The 17,194-nt window shown below is 39.0% G+C and overlaps 1 protein-coding gene across 1 annotated transcript in view; it reads right to left on the bottom strand.

The window, feature by feature from the left end:
- CCDC196 (coiled-coil domain containing 196) overlaps positions 1-17,194 on the bottom strand; it is a 31,589-nt gene that overhangs the window by 9,835 nt on the left and 4,560 nt on the right. Inside the window, 7 exon segments of the mRNA XM_060174135.1 lie at positions 3,396-3,537; positions 3,930-4,008; positions 4,512-4,541; positions 4,543-4,596; positions 5,069-5,143; positions 8,308-8,361; positions 9,593-9,689. Coding sequence (XP_060030118.1) covers positions 3,533-3,537; positions 3,930-4,008; positions 4,512-4,541; positions 4,543-4,596; positions 5,069-5,143; positions 8,308-8,361; positions 9,593-9,689 — 394 coding nt within the window. The 3' untranslated portion in view covers positions 3,396-3,532.

The following is a 17,194-nucleotide window of genomic DNA, read 5'->3' on the forward strand; positions in this document are numbered from 1 at the left end:
TTAAATAGCATAGGAGCCAGAACAGAGCCCTGGGGGAGGCCACTTGAGACAAGTCTCCATCTGCTAGACTTGTCACCCAGATGCACCCGAAATCTTCTGTTTTGGAGAAGAAACGATATAGTGTTGGCCACCCATGGAGGCAGGCATCTTGAGATTTTGACTAGGAGACCACGGTGCCAGACTGTGTCATAGGCTGCTGTGAGATCAACAAAGACAGCACCCGTCTTTAAATTCTTCTGGAATCCATTTTCAATGTAAGTTGAGAGGGCCAGGGCTTGTTCGCAGGTAGATCTTCCTGGGCGGAAACCAGCTTGGGCAGGTGATAGGAATTTCTCTGTAAGATGAGAAATACGTGACAGAAGCAGCCTCTCAAGGAGTTTGTAACACACAGAGAGGAGAGAAATTGGTCTATAGCTGGCAGCCAGTGTTGGGTCTTTCTTTGGTTTCAAAACTGCTATAATCTTCGCACGACGCCAAACTTTGGGCATAGACTCAGATTCCAAGATGTGGGACAAGAATGAAGCGAGCCACTTCTTTGCCGCGGGACCCAGGTTAAGAATGAGTTCTGGGGTGATGTTATCATAGCCAGCAGCTGTTCCCGGTTTAACCCTCTTCAAAGCGTCTTCCAGTTAGACAGTGTAAAGGGAGAGAGTTTTGGAGATGTCTATATTGGCGTTACTCTCGATCGCACTCTGTCATTTCACGATCATCTCATAAAAACTGCAGCAAAGGTAGGCGTGAGGAATAACATCATTGCAAGACTGGCCAGCTCCTCATGGGGCGCGAGCGCTTCCACACTACGATCATCATCTCTGGCATTATGCTATTCCACTGCAGAATACTGTGCCCCAGTATGGTTCCATAGCCCCCATGTCCACTTGGTCGATTCCAAATTATATTCCTCCATGAGGATAATTTCTGGAACCATCCGTTCCACCCCGGTTCCATGGCTGCCAGTTCTTAGCAACATCGCCCCGCCAGATATTCGTCGGGATGCGGCATCATCTAAGTTCATTTCCCACGTCTACGCTCGACCGGACCTGCCAATATACGCGGATATCTTCGCCCACTCTGTGCAACGCTTGACGTCTCGTCACCCAATCTGGTCCCCTATGCCTACACTGAACTTCTCTGTTCCAGTCTCTCGGAAACAGAGTTGGCAGTCAGCTGAGGTCAAGAACAAACACCTCATCACAAACCCCTGCGAGCGTCAACCCGGCTTTGACCTAGCACGTTATGATTGGGCCCTCCTCAATCGCTATCGAACAGGCCATGGCCGGTGCGCGCTATGTTCCATCGCTGGGGAGCCAGAGATGACCCGAACTGCCCCTGCGGCTACAGACAGACTATGACCCACATAGTCAACGACTGCCACCTCTCCAGATTCAAAGGAGGTCTCGAAACTTTACATCAGGCTCAACCTGACGCTGTTGACTGGCTACGGAAGAAGGGCAAACACTAGAAGAAACTAATACAAAATTACTTTAGAGGAAGAAAGGGAAGGCAGGCAGTGGCACACCCAGTTGAGCACCCATAGTACTAAGCACAAGGACCCGAGCAAGGATCTGGGTTTGAGCCCCCACTCCCCACCTCCAGCAGGGATGCTTCATGAGCAGTGAAGTAGGTCTGCAGGTATCTGTCTTTTTCTCTCCCTTTCTATCTTCCTCTCCTCTTTCAATTTATCTCTGTCCTATCCAGTAACAAAACAAAAAAGAAAAAAAAAAGGCCTCTAAGAGCAGTGGATTTGTAGTTCAGGCACCAACCCCCAGCAATAACCATGGAGGCAAAAAAAATAAGGAAGACGGGTGGGTGGGGACCCAGCGCATCATAACTGAGGAAGATTTCAGTTGTTGGTGGTGGATGCGGCACACAGCCTACCTAGCACAGGAAGATAAGAAACTGTACTCATTTGACAACAGTTACAACTCAGCATTTCCCTCAATAAAGTTATTTGGAATTGTTTTTGCCTCCAGGGTTATCACTGGGGCTCGGTGCCTGCAGTACGAATCCACTGCTCCTGGAAGCTGTTTTTTACCATTTTGTTGCCCTTGTTGTTGTTGTTATTGGATAGGACAGAGAAAAATTGAGAGAGGAGGAGAAGACAGAGAGGGAGAGAGAAAGACACTGGAAGACCTGCTTCACCGCTTGTGAAGCTACCTCCATGCAGCTGGGGAGCTGGTGGCTTCAACAGGGATCCTTGGGCTGGTGAGATTTGCACCAAGTGTGCTTAAACCCACTGCACTACCGCCTACCTCACACCACTCCCCATTTTTTTTTTTTTGATGTATTGTTAGAGTCTGACTACAGTTAACACACTAGAGTGTTGTGTTCCCAAGATTAGGACCTGGAGGATAAATTTCTCTCTGGTCTCCTGAGCAGTTGGTTTATTGCTACTCTATGGACATTGTAAGAAGTCCATATTTTTTTTCTCTAGGAATTTCATAATCAAATTAGAAGTCTGTCCCTGCCAACTATTATGTAATAAATCCGTAGCGCATTTTCAGATATTTACTTAGTGTTTATTTTTGTTGGACTGGGGAGTCAGTATAATGGCTATGTAAATGACTTCCATGCCTGGAACTCTGAGCTCCCAGGTTCAAACACTAGCCCCCCATAAGCCAGAGCTGAGCAGTGATCCAGTTAATTTTTTTTCCACTTTGCCTTGATTTACTCATTTATTATCTAGTGCTGCATGTTATGTGTGATTTTGTAAGTTGTTCGAGTTCTTTATGGATAAAACATTGGTCATAAATTTACATTGCATGGCTCTTTTTAAAGTTAGAGTTCAGATTGATAGATCTCTGAAAATTTAACGGCTCATTTGCCCTGATATTAGACCCCAGTCCTTCATTCTTTTTTCATTTATGTTCTATGGTGAACTGTGATGATGTGACAAAGTCTTTTTTAGGGGAGGAGGTATGCAGAAACTCCCAGAGAAATGTTCATAGTAGTGAAATTTAGAAACACTATAAGATACCTATCACCTTCACTTTTTGTTCTAAAACAGTTGAATATATTCCAATAAGATTCAAGAGATAAAATTATTCTAGTTTCTAGAAAAGAGGAGATAGAAAGAAACTAACATTATATTTTATTTATTTATTTATTTATTTATTTATTTATTTATTTATTCATTCATTCATGAGAGAGATAGGAGGAGAGAAAGAACCAGACACCACTCTGGTACATGTGGCACTGGGGATCGAACTCAGGACCTCATGGTTGAGAATCCAATGCTTTACCCACTGTGCCACTTCCCGGACCATGAAACTAATATTTTATTAAGTGCCAACTATGAATCGGTTATAGACTATGTTTAGTACATAATAATTACTTAGTCTTTATAGACGAAGTTTACAAATTTTCAAATTATGTGTCTATAGTGCTTTACCTACCTTGGGAGCAAGGGAGGTTAAAAAATGCTTGCTTTGACTCAAAATTCGGCTGTAAGTACAGTGATAATTTTAGGTCATTGGCTTTTTGGTAGTTCCTCATGGCTTCAATTTTCAGCTCAATCACTTTGCCATTGAAGTTATTCTACAAGAGAACATTTTTCAAAACTACTCATCTTATGTAGTCTTGACTTCTCTAAATTTAGTTACCCGGGTCCTTCTTACTCAGAAGTTTTTTTATTTATTTTTTAATGACCCCATCATGCTCAGTCTTTAGCAGAATGTACCTGTGACTCCCCACCCCCCCCACACTTTAAGTAAATCAAAAGCAAGACTGCAGGAAACAATACTATGTATCACAAGTTATTGAAGGTGAAACTGGAGATAGGTCTCACCAGCTATTTTTCCATAATCTATTTCTTTCAGCAAGACAGCTGACATTCCAGATAAGGGGATTTTGCTTATATAGAATTTAAAGCCTCTGTATTACATGAATGAAACAGTACTCCATGTTCAACCTTGGCAAGACCTTAGTACCTGAAGGGTATTGGTTTGATCCTGATATCTGACCCATTCCATTTTCTTCTGTTGCTTTTCCTGGTGGAAGAAAGAGCCTCTGGATGACAAAGCAAATTGAGATCAGACATCAGTTTTTTTTTTTCAATAAGCAAAACAAAGCTTTCTAGCAAAAATATGGTGTCACCGATTTAGTAATAAATTGGTTTCAATTGCAGTCCTCTTAATTGGTCTCACCTGTACAATCTACTCTCTAAAACTAAAGATCACTTTCTATGAATGAGTTGGTTGCAGAAAGATTATATACAAGCATAATGCCTCTAAATCAATTTTCAAAAACAAATTAACAAGTGTTTTGACATCATATAGCTATTACAGAGTTATCATTGTTAGTACAGCTATGTCTACTTTGTCCTAACATGATTTCTCAGGAACTTGCAATAGCACTCTCTGATTCAAATATAACATTGTAAGGGAAACCAGGCCTCATATAAAAATGTGCATCTTTCAGGACCACACCTTAGCTCAAGCTAATTATTTATACATGAGAAATTTAGAACTTAACCACTATGAAAGCAACTACAATTAGAAAGGTCAAACTACATTCCTTATCTCCTTTGCTTTCTTTGCAGTTTGTTTTCTTGGTCTCACTCTTGGTCTTCCTAGGTGTTGAGGGGGCTTCAGAAACCTAGGATAAAAAAAACAGAGCTAAAGTATTAGAGGGTCTGGGGCAGGGTGGTGGAGCACCTAGTTGAGCTTACATGTTACAGTGAGCAAGGTCCCAGGTTCAAATCCCTGGCCCCACCTGTAGGGGGAAAGCTTCACGAGTTGTGAAGCAGTGCTGAAGTTGTCTGTCTGTCTCTCTCCCTGTCTATCCCCCTTCCCTCTCAATTTCTGGCTGTGTCTATTTAATAAATAAATAAAGATTAAAAAATATATAAAAAATAATAAAATAAAACACAACTAGAAGTTTTTTATTTTTATTTTTATAAAGGATTAGAGGGTCTCAGGAATGAAATTCAATGTCTTAGCAAACAGCAAAACCAATATACCCTCCAGGTCTACTTGTCTGCCTACCCAAATTAGCCTGGTCCACTGGCCATTTCTAGCTGTGTAGTTAGAACAACTTGGAGATTCTAAGTGCTATGCAGGTAACTTGCCTTTCCATCTTGTACATCTGCTTTGCTTTTTGTCTGTGGTGCTTTTGGTTGATCACTGGGTTCTTCTGTGAATGTCTGTAGAGAGATGGAGGCTTAAATTTCAGTAGCTCTTTTATTCACTTTTCATGGTTTCAGTTGTCTGAGGTCAACTGTAGTTCAGCAATATTAAGTGCATATACTATGATAATTTGAGAGAGCCAATTCACTTGCTATTTATTATAGTATATTGTGATAAAATCATTCTAGTTATTATTTGTCATCATTATTAATTTAGTATTGTGTATAATTCATAAATTAAATCTTATCATAGGAAAAATATATAATAGTGTGTATAGGATTTGGTACTATCTATGGCTTCAAACATCCACTGAAAGCTTAGAATATATCCCCTATGAATACTAGGTATGTGTGGGGGATCTACTCCAGTAGAACTTACTGATGGAAATGGAAAACCAGTGTGGGTCAAGGCTTTTAGTTCTTTCCAGTCAGCAACTTCTCAGGAATTCACATGTTCCAGTGGACTGGAAAGATAGCCCACTTGAGAAAGTGCCTGCTTTGCCATGTATGTGACCTGAATTGAAGCTCTTGGTCTCCATAGTACTAGGGGAAGCTTCAGTCTTGTTATCTATTTCTTGTTTTTCCTATTTCTTTCTCCAAAAAAAAATTTAGATAGGCAGATGGGTGGATAGATTCTAGGTAGATTGAGAAACAGATACCACAGCATCAAAGTTTCTCTCAGTGTGGTGGAAGCTAGAACCTTGCTTGCACACATAGCAAAGCAGTGTGCTATCCAGTTGAGACCTGTCTTTTTTCTTTATGGCTGGAAAACAAACAAACAAACAAACAAACAAGATGGCCTGGAGCAGTAAAGCCCTTGCAACTGTAACAACAAAAGTAACAACAAAGGGGGTGAAAATGGAATACGTCTCTTCATTTAGTCCCTACAGTATCCTTATAGAAATGCAAACTACTATCTGAACTGTTACTATATGCCAATCTCTGTTGTAAACTATTTATTACATATTCTGCCTAGCCATACTTTTGCATTATAAACATTCTCATGTAGTCCTCACAGGGTTATTTTTTATTTCCATTTTATAGTGGAGAAAACTGTTTAATATTGAACAAGTAGGAAAGTACAGAGTTGGGATTTGAACCAGATTTCTTGGATTTTAAAGCCTGTATTTTTTAAAATTAGGCATGTTGCTCTTTACTTTTTCTGTCAAAAAATATGGGTTTGGAAAAACCAATTATAAGCTTAGGTATATGGACCTCCCTTATAAAAATGTCTTTTGGGTGCTCTGGAGAAGCTGAATTTTGATAGAGAAACAGTGTTGGCACATTTCCTGTCACAAGAACTCTAACTAAAACTTCTGACAAGCCACAGGACAGATTTTTGTAGCTGCCACTGAGAACTAGGAATAGATCTCAATACAAGACCCTAATTACTTGTGACATGAAAAAGTGAGATGAGGAAGCAGAGATCACACCATGAACTTGTTTAAATCACAAGACACAACCTGTTCTTACCTCTCAGTTTGTGAAAAAGTACCCAAGTTCCAAGGACTGTAGTCTATAAAGAAATTCCCACACCTGCCTGATTTTCCAGCAAAGAGTCCAACTATTGTTATCTTAAGTGTTGCAAAAATATAGGGAAATTTGAATGAAATACTCTTTTACTTGTTCATTCAACTTACTTTTATTGTCTACTATGTTTCAAGGATTGTAATATATGCTAGGAATTAAGTTATGTACAAAGCAATCAAGATACTTAAGGAGTTTATACTCCAGAGGATGGCAGGAAAACAAGAAACAAGTAAAATGATAACGGTAAATTTTAAAATAAGCTAATATTAAAAAAAAACCCTAGTATAGCTACAGGCCCTTTGGAATATAACTAAAATATGCCTACAAGCTATCTATAAAATGGAGGACCCCCCAACTTTTCATCTGCACTATTCCAGATTTTGGGTTCATGATTGGCCAACAATTTGTTTGGCTTTGTATGTTAACTCTCTTTTCAGCCACCAGGTTCCAGATGCCAGCATGATGCTGACCAGACTTCCCTGGACAGATGACCCCACCAGTGTTTCCTGGAGCTTGCTTCCCCAGAGCCCCATCATACTAGGGAAAGAGAGAGGCAGGCTGGGAGTATGGATCCACCTGTCAACGCCCATGTTCAGTGGGGAAGCAATTACAGAAGCCAGACCTTCCACCTTCTGCATCCCACAATGACCTGCAGTCCATACTCCCAGAGGGTTAAAGAGTAGGAAAGCTATCAGGGGAGGGGATGGGATACGGAGTTCTGGTAGTGGGAATTGTGTGGAGTTGTACCACTCTTATCCTATGGTTTTGTCAGTGTTCCCTTTTTATAAATAAAAAAAAGTGCTATAGAGGATATAAACATAGCTGCATGAAAGAGGTATCCTATTTTAGATGGTATCCACAAGCAGAATCTTTCTGAAGGTTGAGAAGGAGCCAAACATGAGGAAATAGCATTACTTCTGGAGATAGTTGAGGCCAGGCAGCGGCACATGCAGCTGGCATACACATTATCATGTGCAAGGACCTACATTCAAGTCCTTGATCCTCACCCTCAGGGTGGAAAGCTTCACAAACAGTACTACAACTCCCCCCCCCCCCGGGTCACATGAAATAAAAAAGAAATAAGGAAAAAAAAAGACCACGAGGTGTGATGGATTCATTATAATATCAAGCCCCAGCAAGAACTCTTAGGGGAAAAAAAAAAAGATAAAGACAAGCAAGGGCAAAAGCCTTTTTAAAAATAAAATAATAATTATTATTAGTTATTTCACACCCTCCCTCCACCAAAATCCTGTGCCCTCTCCTCCCCCCATAATCATAATAGTTCTCACAAAGTATGAGAGACAGTTTGGAACAGTAAGAGTCTTGAGGTAGGAAAGGTTTTGGCATGTTTGAGAAACCACAAGGAGACCAGTGTGGTGATTTGCAGCAATGGGAGCACTTGTATCAGAGGAGACTAGAGCCAATGGATTATGCCAATCTATCAAGCACCAGATTATTCCACAATAAGGAGTGGATATGAAGGGTTTTTCATAAGAAGAGTGACATGATTTTACTATTTTAAATGATCATTTGGATTACAGTGAGGTATTGTGTGGAGACATTAAAAAATGAGAATCTCGATCAGGTGAAAAGTAAATTCTTTGCATTCTGGTCTCTAAGACATTACTATCTGGAGAAGCTTAGAGACTCACCACCTTGTTCCATAGCATCTCCATTTCCTTCCGAAGCATCTTGTTTTTCCTTTCCTGTTGAGGGGGACAACCAAGCAAACAGAAACATGTGGTTGTCTAGGGATTAAAGTGTAGTTGGGAGAAATTGCTAAATAATACGGGGAAGGAATATAGCAAACTGTGCAGGAAGGTAATGAATGGGCTTAACCACAGATCTATGCACATGAGAAGCGAATTTGACTATGATAATAAAAATAATTTTAAATAATGACGATAGTTGTGAGGTATTAGCATAAAGGAGTTCTTCATATCCGTAACATTTAAGATGTTCCTAACATATGACAATTTCTCTGAGACTTAGACTACTAATTTCTCATTTTTTTAAAGATTTTTTTCTGTATTTATTATTCCATTTTGTCGTCCTTGTTGTTTTATTGTTGTCGTCATTGTTGAATAGGACAGAGAGAAATGGAGAAAGGAGGGGAAGACAGAGGGGGAGAAAAAGATAGACAACTGCAGACCTGCTTCACCACTTGTGAAGAGACTCCCCTGCAAGTGGGGAGCTGGGGGCTTGAACTGGGATCCTTACGCCCGTCCTTGTGCTTTGCACCATGTGCACTTAACCCGCTGGCCTACCACCTGACTCCCTAATTTCTCATTTTTAAGACTCTTCATGATTATTTTCTTTCAGAGAAAGAATTTATATATGAAGATTTTTAAAAAAAAAACAATTATTTTATTTTTATAGATGTTTTCTAGTCCTCCTGAAGTGTTATATGTTTGTATTCACTAACTCAGGTTAAAAAATATCTTTTTGCCATCAGAATTTTTTTCTCGAGCTTTGCACCTGCATAATTTCAACACTCTTGGTGAATTTTTATTCTTTTATAGATTGTGGGCAAGGCAGAGAGAGAGAGAGAGAGAGTCAGAGAAAGGAGAAACACCACACCTCCACTCCAATGTTCAAGATGCTTCCCCTGTGCTTCCTGCAGTGGTAAAGAATTTAAAGCCAGATCCTCACATATAAGATGTTCATCCGACTGGGTGAACCATTTCCTGGCCTCCCAAAAGTTTTCAAGTTAAAGGAATAGAATTTTCATTTCTCCTTTAGCTAGTCTTCATTCTAAATCATATTACATTCCTTTGGATTATTCTGGACTTTCTAAGTCAAGGAGCTATCAATGTTGGAGCTTCAGCTATTAGAGATGGAATTTCTGTATGTCCTTTCATGTACAACTGCTAAAATCAAAGTGAGCCCTGTTCACAAGGCCACTTCCATTTCCTGGAATACCTTTCCTCCTCTTACCAGATTCTGCTTCATCTCCTCTGCTTCCTTAATGAGCTCCACGACTGAAGATTCATCACTCCCCTTCCCTGAAATGATTTGCTGCATGATCTGCAGACTAGAAGGAAGAGAAAGACATCACAAAATACAGCACTTCTTAAATAGCAATATCAATACCTGCAACCATTCAGAAAGTACTCTGTCATGAAAGTGAGACAGAGACTAAACTCAAAGAAATTATGGAAGTCCTTCTGGACATAGATGGCCTCTATAGGATGATTCTATTTCTATTTGGCATTTGCCTGAATGATTGGCTCTATAATGAATTCTGTGCTCCATAATACCCCAAACTTAATGCTCCAATAGGCATTGAGATTTTGTTTCATCCCTTAGAAAATGTTCCGGTGTGAGACATTTGGTACAGAAAGGAGTGTTTTTTAAAAAAACTTTATTTATTTATGAGAAGGATAGGAAATAGAGAAAAAAATCAGACATCATTCTGGTACATGTGCTGCCAGGGACTGAACTCAGGATCTCATGCCTGAGAGACCAACATTTTATCCACTGCGCCACCTCCCAGACCACAGAAAGGAGTGCTTTTGTCCCTGTTAAGAGGTAGGTAAAAGACCCCTGATGTCTTTAGGATAAATCTTAGAATTATCTACTACCTCATTTCTTCCCACTTCTTCTACCTTGTTTCTTCACATAAAAATATTTGAGTTAGCAAAGCCACTGATTATCAGAAAAATACAATAAGGAAAATGATAAGATACCATTTTATACCTTTGAGAGTGCCACACATTAGAAAGGACAGAAACAACACATGTTCACAAGGACATGGGGGGGGGGAATACTTCTGCACTGATGGTGGGAATGAAAATAGATTCAACCCTTGTGGCAAACAGTCTGGAGATTTCTCAAAGCAGTATATTTGCACCTATCATATGACCCTGCTTCTGGGGATTTATCCAAAGGGAAAAAAAAAAACCTGTTCAAAGAGATCTCTGTACAGCTATATTCATAGCAATACAATTTGTATTAGCCAAAACTTGGAAGTAACCCAGATGTCCAATGACAAATGAGTGACTAAAAACAAAAAAATTGTAGCAGATATACAGAATAGAATTCTATTCAGTCGATAAAAATGATGAAGTCATCTCCTTTGCTCATCTTGGATGCAACTTGAAAGCATCATGTTAAGACATAAGCAAAAAAAAAGGACTTCTTCCTGGAGGCATGGTTTATGGAGTAGCTGCAATCAGATCTTTGCTCTCCCCAATACAACTATTAAACACAACAAGAGACTGAATTGGACACATAATCTACAGCTGAAAAAAATCCACAGCCTCAAGTGGGTGCCGACACACGCAGCTTGGGAAACAGGAGTGGGTTGGAAGACATAGTCATTGAAACGAGAGCCTGGGCTGATGGCACTTGGCACTGACCTGTGCCAACTTGGGTAGTAACACAGTTAGCAGACTCCCCCGAAGAAAGGAAATTGGACCTTGAAACCTCTCAATCTTTGACTTGGGGTTCTGTTCGCTTTTGTTTTTTCTCAGTCTGAGTTTAAGACACAGACAAAACTCAGCCCGCAAGGTAGTCCAAAACACCCCTCCCCCACCCACTGCCACAGATTCAAATAAATGGAAAGCAAAGACCACAACAGCACCAACTGCTGGCCAAGATAACCAAAACCATGAGTGTGAAAGCAAAGAGGAAGAAAATTAAATAGCATGCAACATCAAACAGTGTAAAGTAGATCAGAGGAAATCCAAGAAATTCCAGATACAGAACGTCTATCAGAGACAGACTACAGAAATCTTATGAGAACTTTACAAGAATATAAACAAGAGTTGAAAGAGCATTTTTCTTTGAAATTTGATAAGAAACTACAAAGTATGAAAGAACTCAAAGCAGAGTTCACCAAGCAGTTAAACAACATGGAGGAAAAATTTCAAACAGAATTGCAAGGACTGAAAGACATCTTTAGTGCAGTCCAATCTCAGGTAGAAAGCTTAGGTAATAGACTCACAAATGCAGAAGGAAGAATTTTCAAGCTATATGACACAATTATCCCACTCTTTCAATTCAAACATGAGGGAGAGGAAAGGCTTAGAAAGAATGAAGCTACTATCTGTCAAATTGCCGACTCCATAAAAAGGTCTAATATGTGAGTTATAGGGAATACCTGAGGAAGTAGACTGGGTCAAAGGACCAGAGGTAATTCTCAGAGAAATTTTATATGAAAATTTCCTTCACCTAGGCAATCCTCAGAATGTACCTATTCTGGAGGCAGAATGATCACCCAGGTTCAAAAATCCAAAACGACCAACATCAAGGCACATTATTGTAAACTTATTAAAACTCAAACACAAGAAGAAAATTTTGCAGGCTGCTAGGGAAAGGAATGAAGTTACATATAAAGGGAGAAGTATCAGACTTTAATCAGACTTTTCTTTACAGACCCTAAAGGCGAGTGGAATGACATATTCAAGGCACTAAAGGAGAGGGAATTTCAGCCGCAAATTTTACATCCTGCAAAATTATCCTTCAAGTATGAGGGAGAAATAAAGGCATTCCTAAATATTCAAAACCTAAAGGAATTTGCCACAATCAACCCCATCTTACAAGAAATACTGAATGGAGTCTTACAGGAAAGGAGGAAACAAAGGAACACACTTTCTCAGCAAGGTGAACAGTAGTAGACTAGAAACAAAAACAATAAAATAGGAAAGAATAACAAGCAAATAGGGGAGGGAATTAAAACACAAAGAAGCCCTATCAAATGTTTGTTAATCAAGATCAACTTAAAAAGACTTTTCAAGATTCACAATGCTGGTTATTACATACAGGGTAACCACAAAACAGGGAACAGAGATTTGCAGAGAATACAAGAAAAATCAGTGAGGAATTCACTATAGAAACTCATCCACACAATAGGTTAGAGAGAAACAAATGGGCAAAGACCCAACAATTTAAAATAAATTTAAAACAAAAATTAGGATGGATATAAGTAAACTATATATATCAATAATGACCTTAAACGTGAATGGCCTAAATTCACCTGTCAAAAGATTCAGAGTAGCTAAATGCATTGAAGAACAGGATCCAGCCATTATATGTCTTCAGGAAACACACATCCAAAGAAAAGACAAATGGAAACTGAATAGAAGAGGTGGGAGCAAGATGTTCCAAGCTAGTAATGTATAGAAAAGGGCAGGGACAGCTATCCTATTCTATGATAAAATAGATTTTCAGGCAAAGAAAGTAATCAAAGGTAGAGAAGGACATTATATTATAGTTAAAGGATCAATTCAACAAGAAGTTATAACCATCATTAATATATATGCCCCCAACTTAGGAGCACCCAAATATACAAAACAATCACTTACTGAATTCAAGGGAGACACTGATAGCAACACAATAATATTAGAAGATTTCAACACACCACTCACAGCAAGAGACAGAACATCTGGAGAAAAAAATCAATAGAGAAATAGCAAACTTAAATGAAACCATAAATGAAATGGACCTAATAGATATATACAGAACTTTCCATCCCAAAAGTAATGGATACACATTCTTCTCAAGTACACATGGAACATTTACAAAGATTGACCGTATCCTGGGCCACAATGACAGTCTAAACAGATATGTAAATATTAAAATTATAAAATGCATCCTCTCAGACCATGAAGGCATGAAACTAGAAATCAACCAAAAAAGGAAAAGAAATCTCCACAAAGCCTGGAGATTAAACAATATTCTGGTGAACAATAAGTGGGTCATTGAAGAGATCAATAAAGAAATTAAGAATTATCTCGATACCAATGTAAATGAAGAAAACAGTTACCAGACCCTATGGGATGTAGCAAAAGCAGTGCTGAGAGGCAAGTTCATAGCAATACAGGCCCACATTAATAAACAGGAGAAATCACTAGTAAACCATCTAACAACCCACCTCAATCAACTAGTAGTGGAACAAGAAGAACCAACAGTCCTCAGGAGACAGGAAATAGTAAAATCTGAGCAGAAATAAATGAAATAGAAAACAAGAAGACCATTATGAAGATTAATGAAACCAAGAGTTGGTTCTTTGAAAGGATAAATAAAATAGATAAGCCACTAGCTACACTCACCAAGAGAAAAAGAAAGAATGCGATGATAAAATCACTCAAAAATTAAAGAGGAGATATTACAACAGATGAGGCAGAGATTCAAAAGATTATTCAAGAATATTATGGACACCTGTATGGAACCATATTTGGCAACTTAGAAGAAATGGACACATTCCTAGAGTCATACCCACTACCAACCTTGACACAAAAGGAAGTAGATAAACTTAACAAGGCCAGTCATTAGTAAAGAAATTGAAACAGTAATCAAAAGCCTACCCGAGAACAAAAGCCTGGGTCTTGATAGCTATATTAATTAATTTTACAAAACATTCAAAGAAGAACTAACACCTATTCTCCTTAAACTCTTCCAGAAAATAGGAGGGAACACTCCCAAACACATTCTAGGCTAACATCACCCTGATCCCCAATGAAGGAAAGGACCCCACCAAAAAAGAAATCTATAGATCTATATCTTATCAATATCGAGCAAATATCCTTAACGAAATCTTGGATAATCAAACACAACAATATATTAAGAGAATAATCCACTAAGATCAAGTGGGATTAGTCCCTGGGAATCAGGATGGTTTAATATCTGTAAGTCAATAACTGTAATCCATTATATCAACAAAAGAAAAGATAAAAATCACATGATTCTATCAACTGATGCAGAAAAAATATTCCACAAGGTACAACACCCATTTTTAAATATTTTTAAAAATATTTTATTTAAGAAAGGATTAATTAAAAAAACCATAGGGTAGGAGGGGTACAATTCCATACAATTCCCACCACCCAATCTCCATTTCCCACCCCCTCCCCTGATAGCTTTCCCATTCTCTATCCCTCTGGGAGCATGGACCCAGGGTCATTGTGGGTTGCAGAAGGTAGAAGGTCTGGCTTCTGTAATTGCTTCCCCGCTGAACATGGGCATTGACACAACACCCATTTTTGATAAAGGCCCTGGAGAAACTGGGAGTGGAAAGAAAACTCCTTAACATTATAAAGGCTATATATGATAAACCCGTGGCTAATGTCATAGTCAATGGGGAAAAATTAAAATCTTTTCCCCTAAAATCAGGAACTAGACAAGGGTGCCCATTCTCACCATTTTTATTCAGCATAGTCCTAGAAATCCTTGCCAAAGCAATCAGACAAGAAAGAGATATCAAAAGAATGCAAATTGGAAAGATTGAAGTTAAACTCTCTATTCGCAGTGATATGCTGATATACCTAGAAGAGAAACTCTGCCAAGAAACTACTGGAAATTATCAATAAATTCAGTAAAGTAGCAGGCTACAAAATCAATACTCATAAATCCATGGCATTTCTTTATGCAAAAGTTAGGTCAGAAGAAATGAAACTGAAGGAAGCAATACCATTCACAATTGAACCCAAGAAGATCTAATATCTATAAATAAATCTAACAAAGGATGTAAATGATATTTTATTTATTTATTTATATTTATTTATTTTTAATATTTATTTTATTTATTTATTCCCTTTTGTTGCCCTTGTTTTATTGTTGTAGTTATTATTGTTGTTGTCATTGTTGTATAGGACAGAGAGAAATGGAGAGAGGAGGGGAAGACAGAGAGGAGGAGAGAAAGATAGACACCTGCAGACCTGCTTCACCGCCTGTGAAGCAACTCCCCTGCAGGTGGGGAGCCGGGGTTCGAACCGGGATCCTTATGCCGGTCCTTGTGCTTTGTGCCACCTGCGCTTAACCCGCTGCGCTACAGCCCGACTCCCGTAAAGGATCTTTTAAAGGAAAACTATAAGACACTGTTAATAGAAATAGAGGATGACACAAAGAAATGGAAGAACATCTCCTGTTCATGGATTAGGAGAACATTATTAAAATGGCAATTCTGCCAAAAGCAGTCTATAGATTCAATGCAATCCCTATTAAAATCCCAGTGGTACATCTCAAGGAAATTGAACAGATTATTCAAAAATTTGTGTGGAACTCTAAAAAACCATGAATAGCAAAAACAAAGGAAATAGCAAAAATAGCAAAGTCCTAAGGAAAAAGAAGAACAATGGAGGCATCACAATACCTGACTTTAGGTTATACTATAAAGCAATAGTAATCAAAACAGTGAATATGATCATATGGACCAATGGAATAGGATAGAGAGCCCAGAACTCAATCCATACATATACAGATACCTTATATAGGACAAAGGGGCCACTGGGGAAAAGAAAGTCTCTTTAACAAATGGTGTTGGCAGATTTAGACAGCCACATGTAGAAAAATGAAACTAGACCACCAATTAACACCATACACCAAAATTAACTCAAAATGGATCAAGGATCTGGATATCAGACCGGAAAGTATAAAATACATAGAAGAACATATCGGTGAAACATTTCATGACATTAACACTAAAGACATATTTGAAGACTTAACCCCTAGGGCAAAGGAAACAAAAGCAAGATTTAACAAGTGGGACTATATCAAATTAAAAAGCTTCCATACATCAAAAGAAAACTCCATAAAGATAAACAGGGGGGGTCGGGCGGTGGCGCAGTGGGTTAAGCGCATGTGGCGCAAAGCGCAGGGACCGGCGTAAGGATCCTGGTTCGAGCCCCCGGCTCCCCACCTGCAGGGGAGTCTCTTCACAGGCGGTGAAACAGGTCTGCAGGTGTCTATCTTTCTCTCCCCTTCTCTGTCTTCCCCTCCTCTCTCCATTTCTCTCTGTCCTATCCAACAACGAATTGTGTCAACAAGGGCAATAATAACCACAACGAAGCTACAACAAGGGCAACAAAAGGGGGAAAAAATGGCCTCCAGGAGCGGTGGATTCATGGTGCAGGCACCGAGCCCAGCAATAACCCTGGAGGAGGAAAAAAAAAAAAGATAAACAGGAAACCCAGCAAATGGGAGAACATATTCGAACATGATACTTCAGACAGACACTTGACATTAAACATCTATATAGAACTCATTTGCCTCAATAAAAAGAAAAAGAACAACCAAATAAAAAAGTGGGCAGAGGACATGCATAGACAGTTCTCTAAAGAAGAGATATGCATGGCCAACAGACATATACAGAAATGCACTAATTCACTCATCACCAGAAAAATACAAATTAAAGCCACACTGAGATACCACCTCATACCTGTAAGAATGGCCTTCATCAGCAAAACAGGAGAAGATAAATATTGGAAAGGATGTGGAGAGAAAGGAACTCTAATACATTGCTGGTGGTAATGCAAAATGGTACAACCATTATGGAGAACAGTGTGGAGAATACTTGGTGAATATGGAAATACCTTACGACCCAGAAATCCCACTCTTAAACATCTATCCAAAAGAGATAATATCACTAATTCAAATGGATATATGCACCCCCATGTTTATAGCCACATAATCTACAATAGCAAAAATTTGGAAGCAACCAAAATGTCCCTCCACAGATGATTGGTTAAAAAAATTATGGGACATATACTCAATAGAATATTACTCAGCAATAAAAAGGATGATTTTACATCCTTCAGG

This window comes from Erinaceus europaeus, chromosome 16, assembly GCF_950295315.1.
Source record: "Erinaceus europaeus chromosome 16, mEriEur2.1, whole genome shotgun sequence".
Lineage (NCBI taxonomy): Eukaryota > Metazoa > Chordata > Mammalia > Eulipotyphla > Erinaceidae > Erinaceus > Erinaceus europaeus.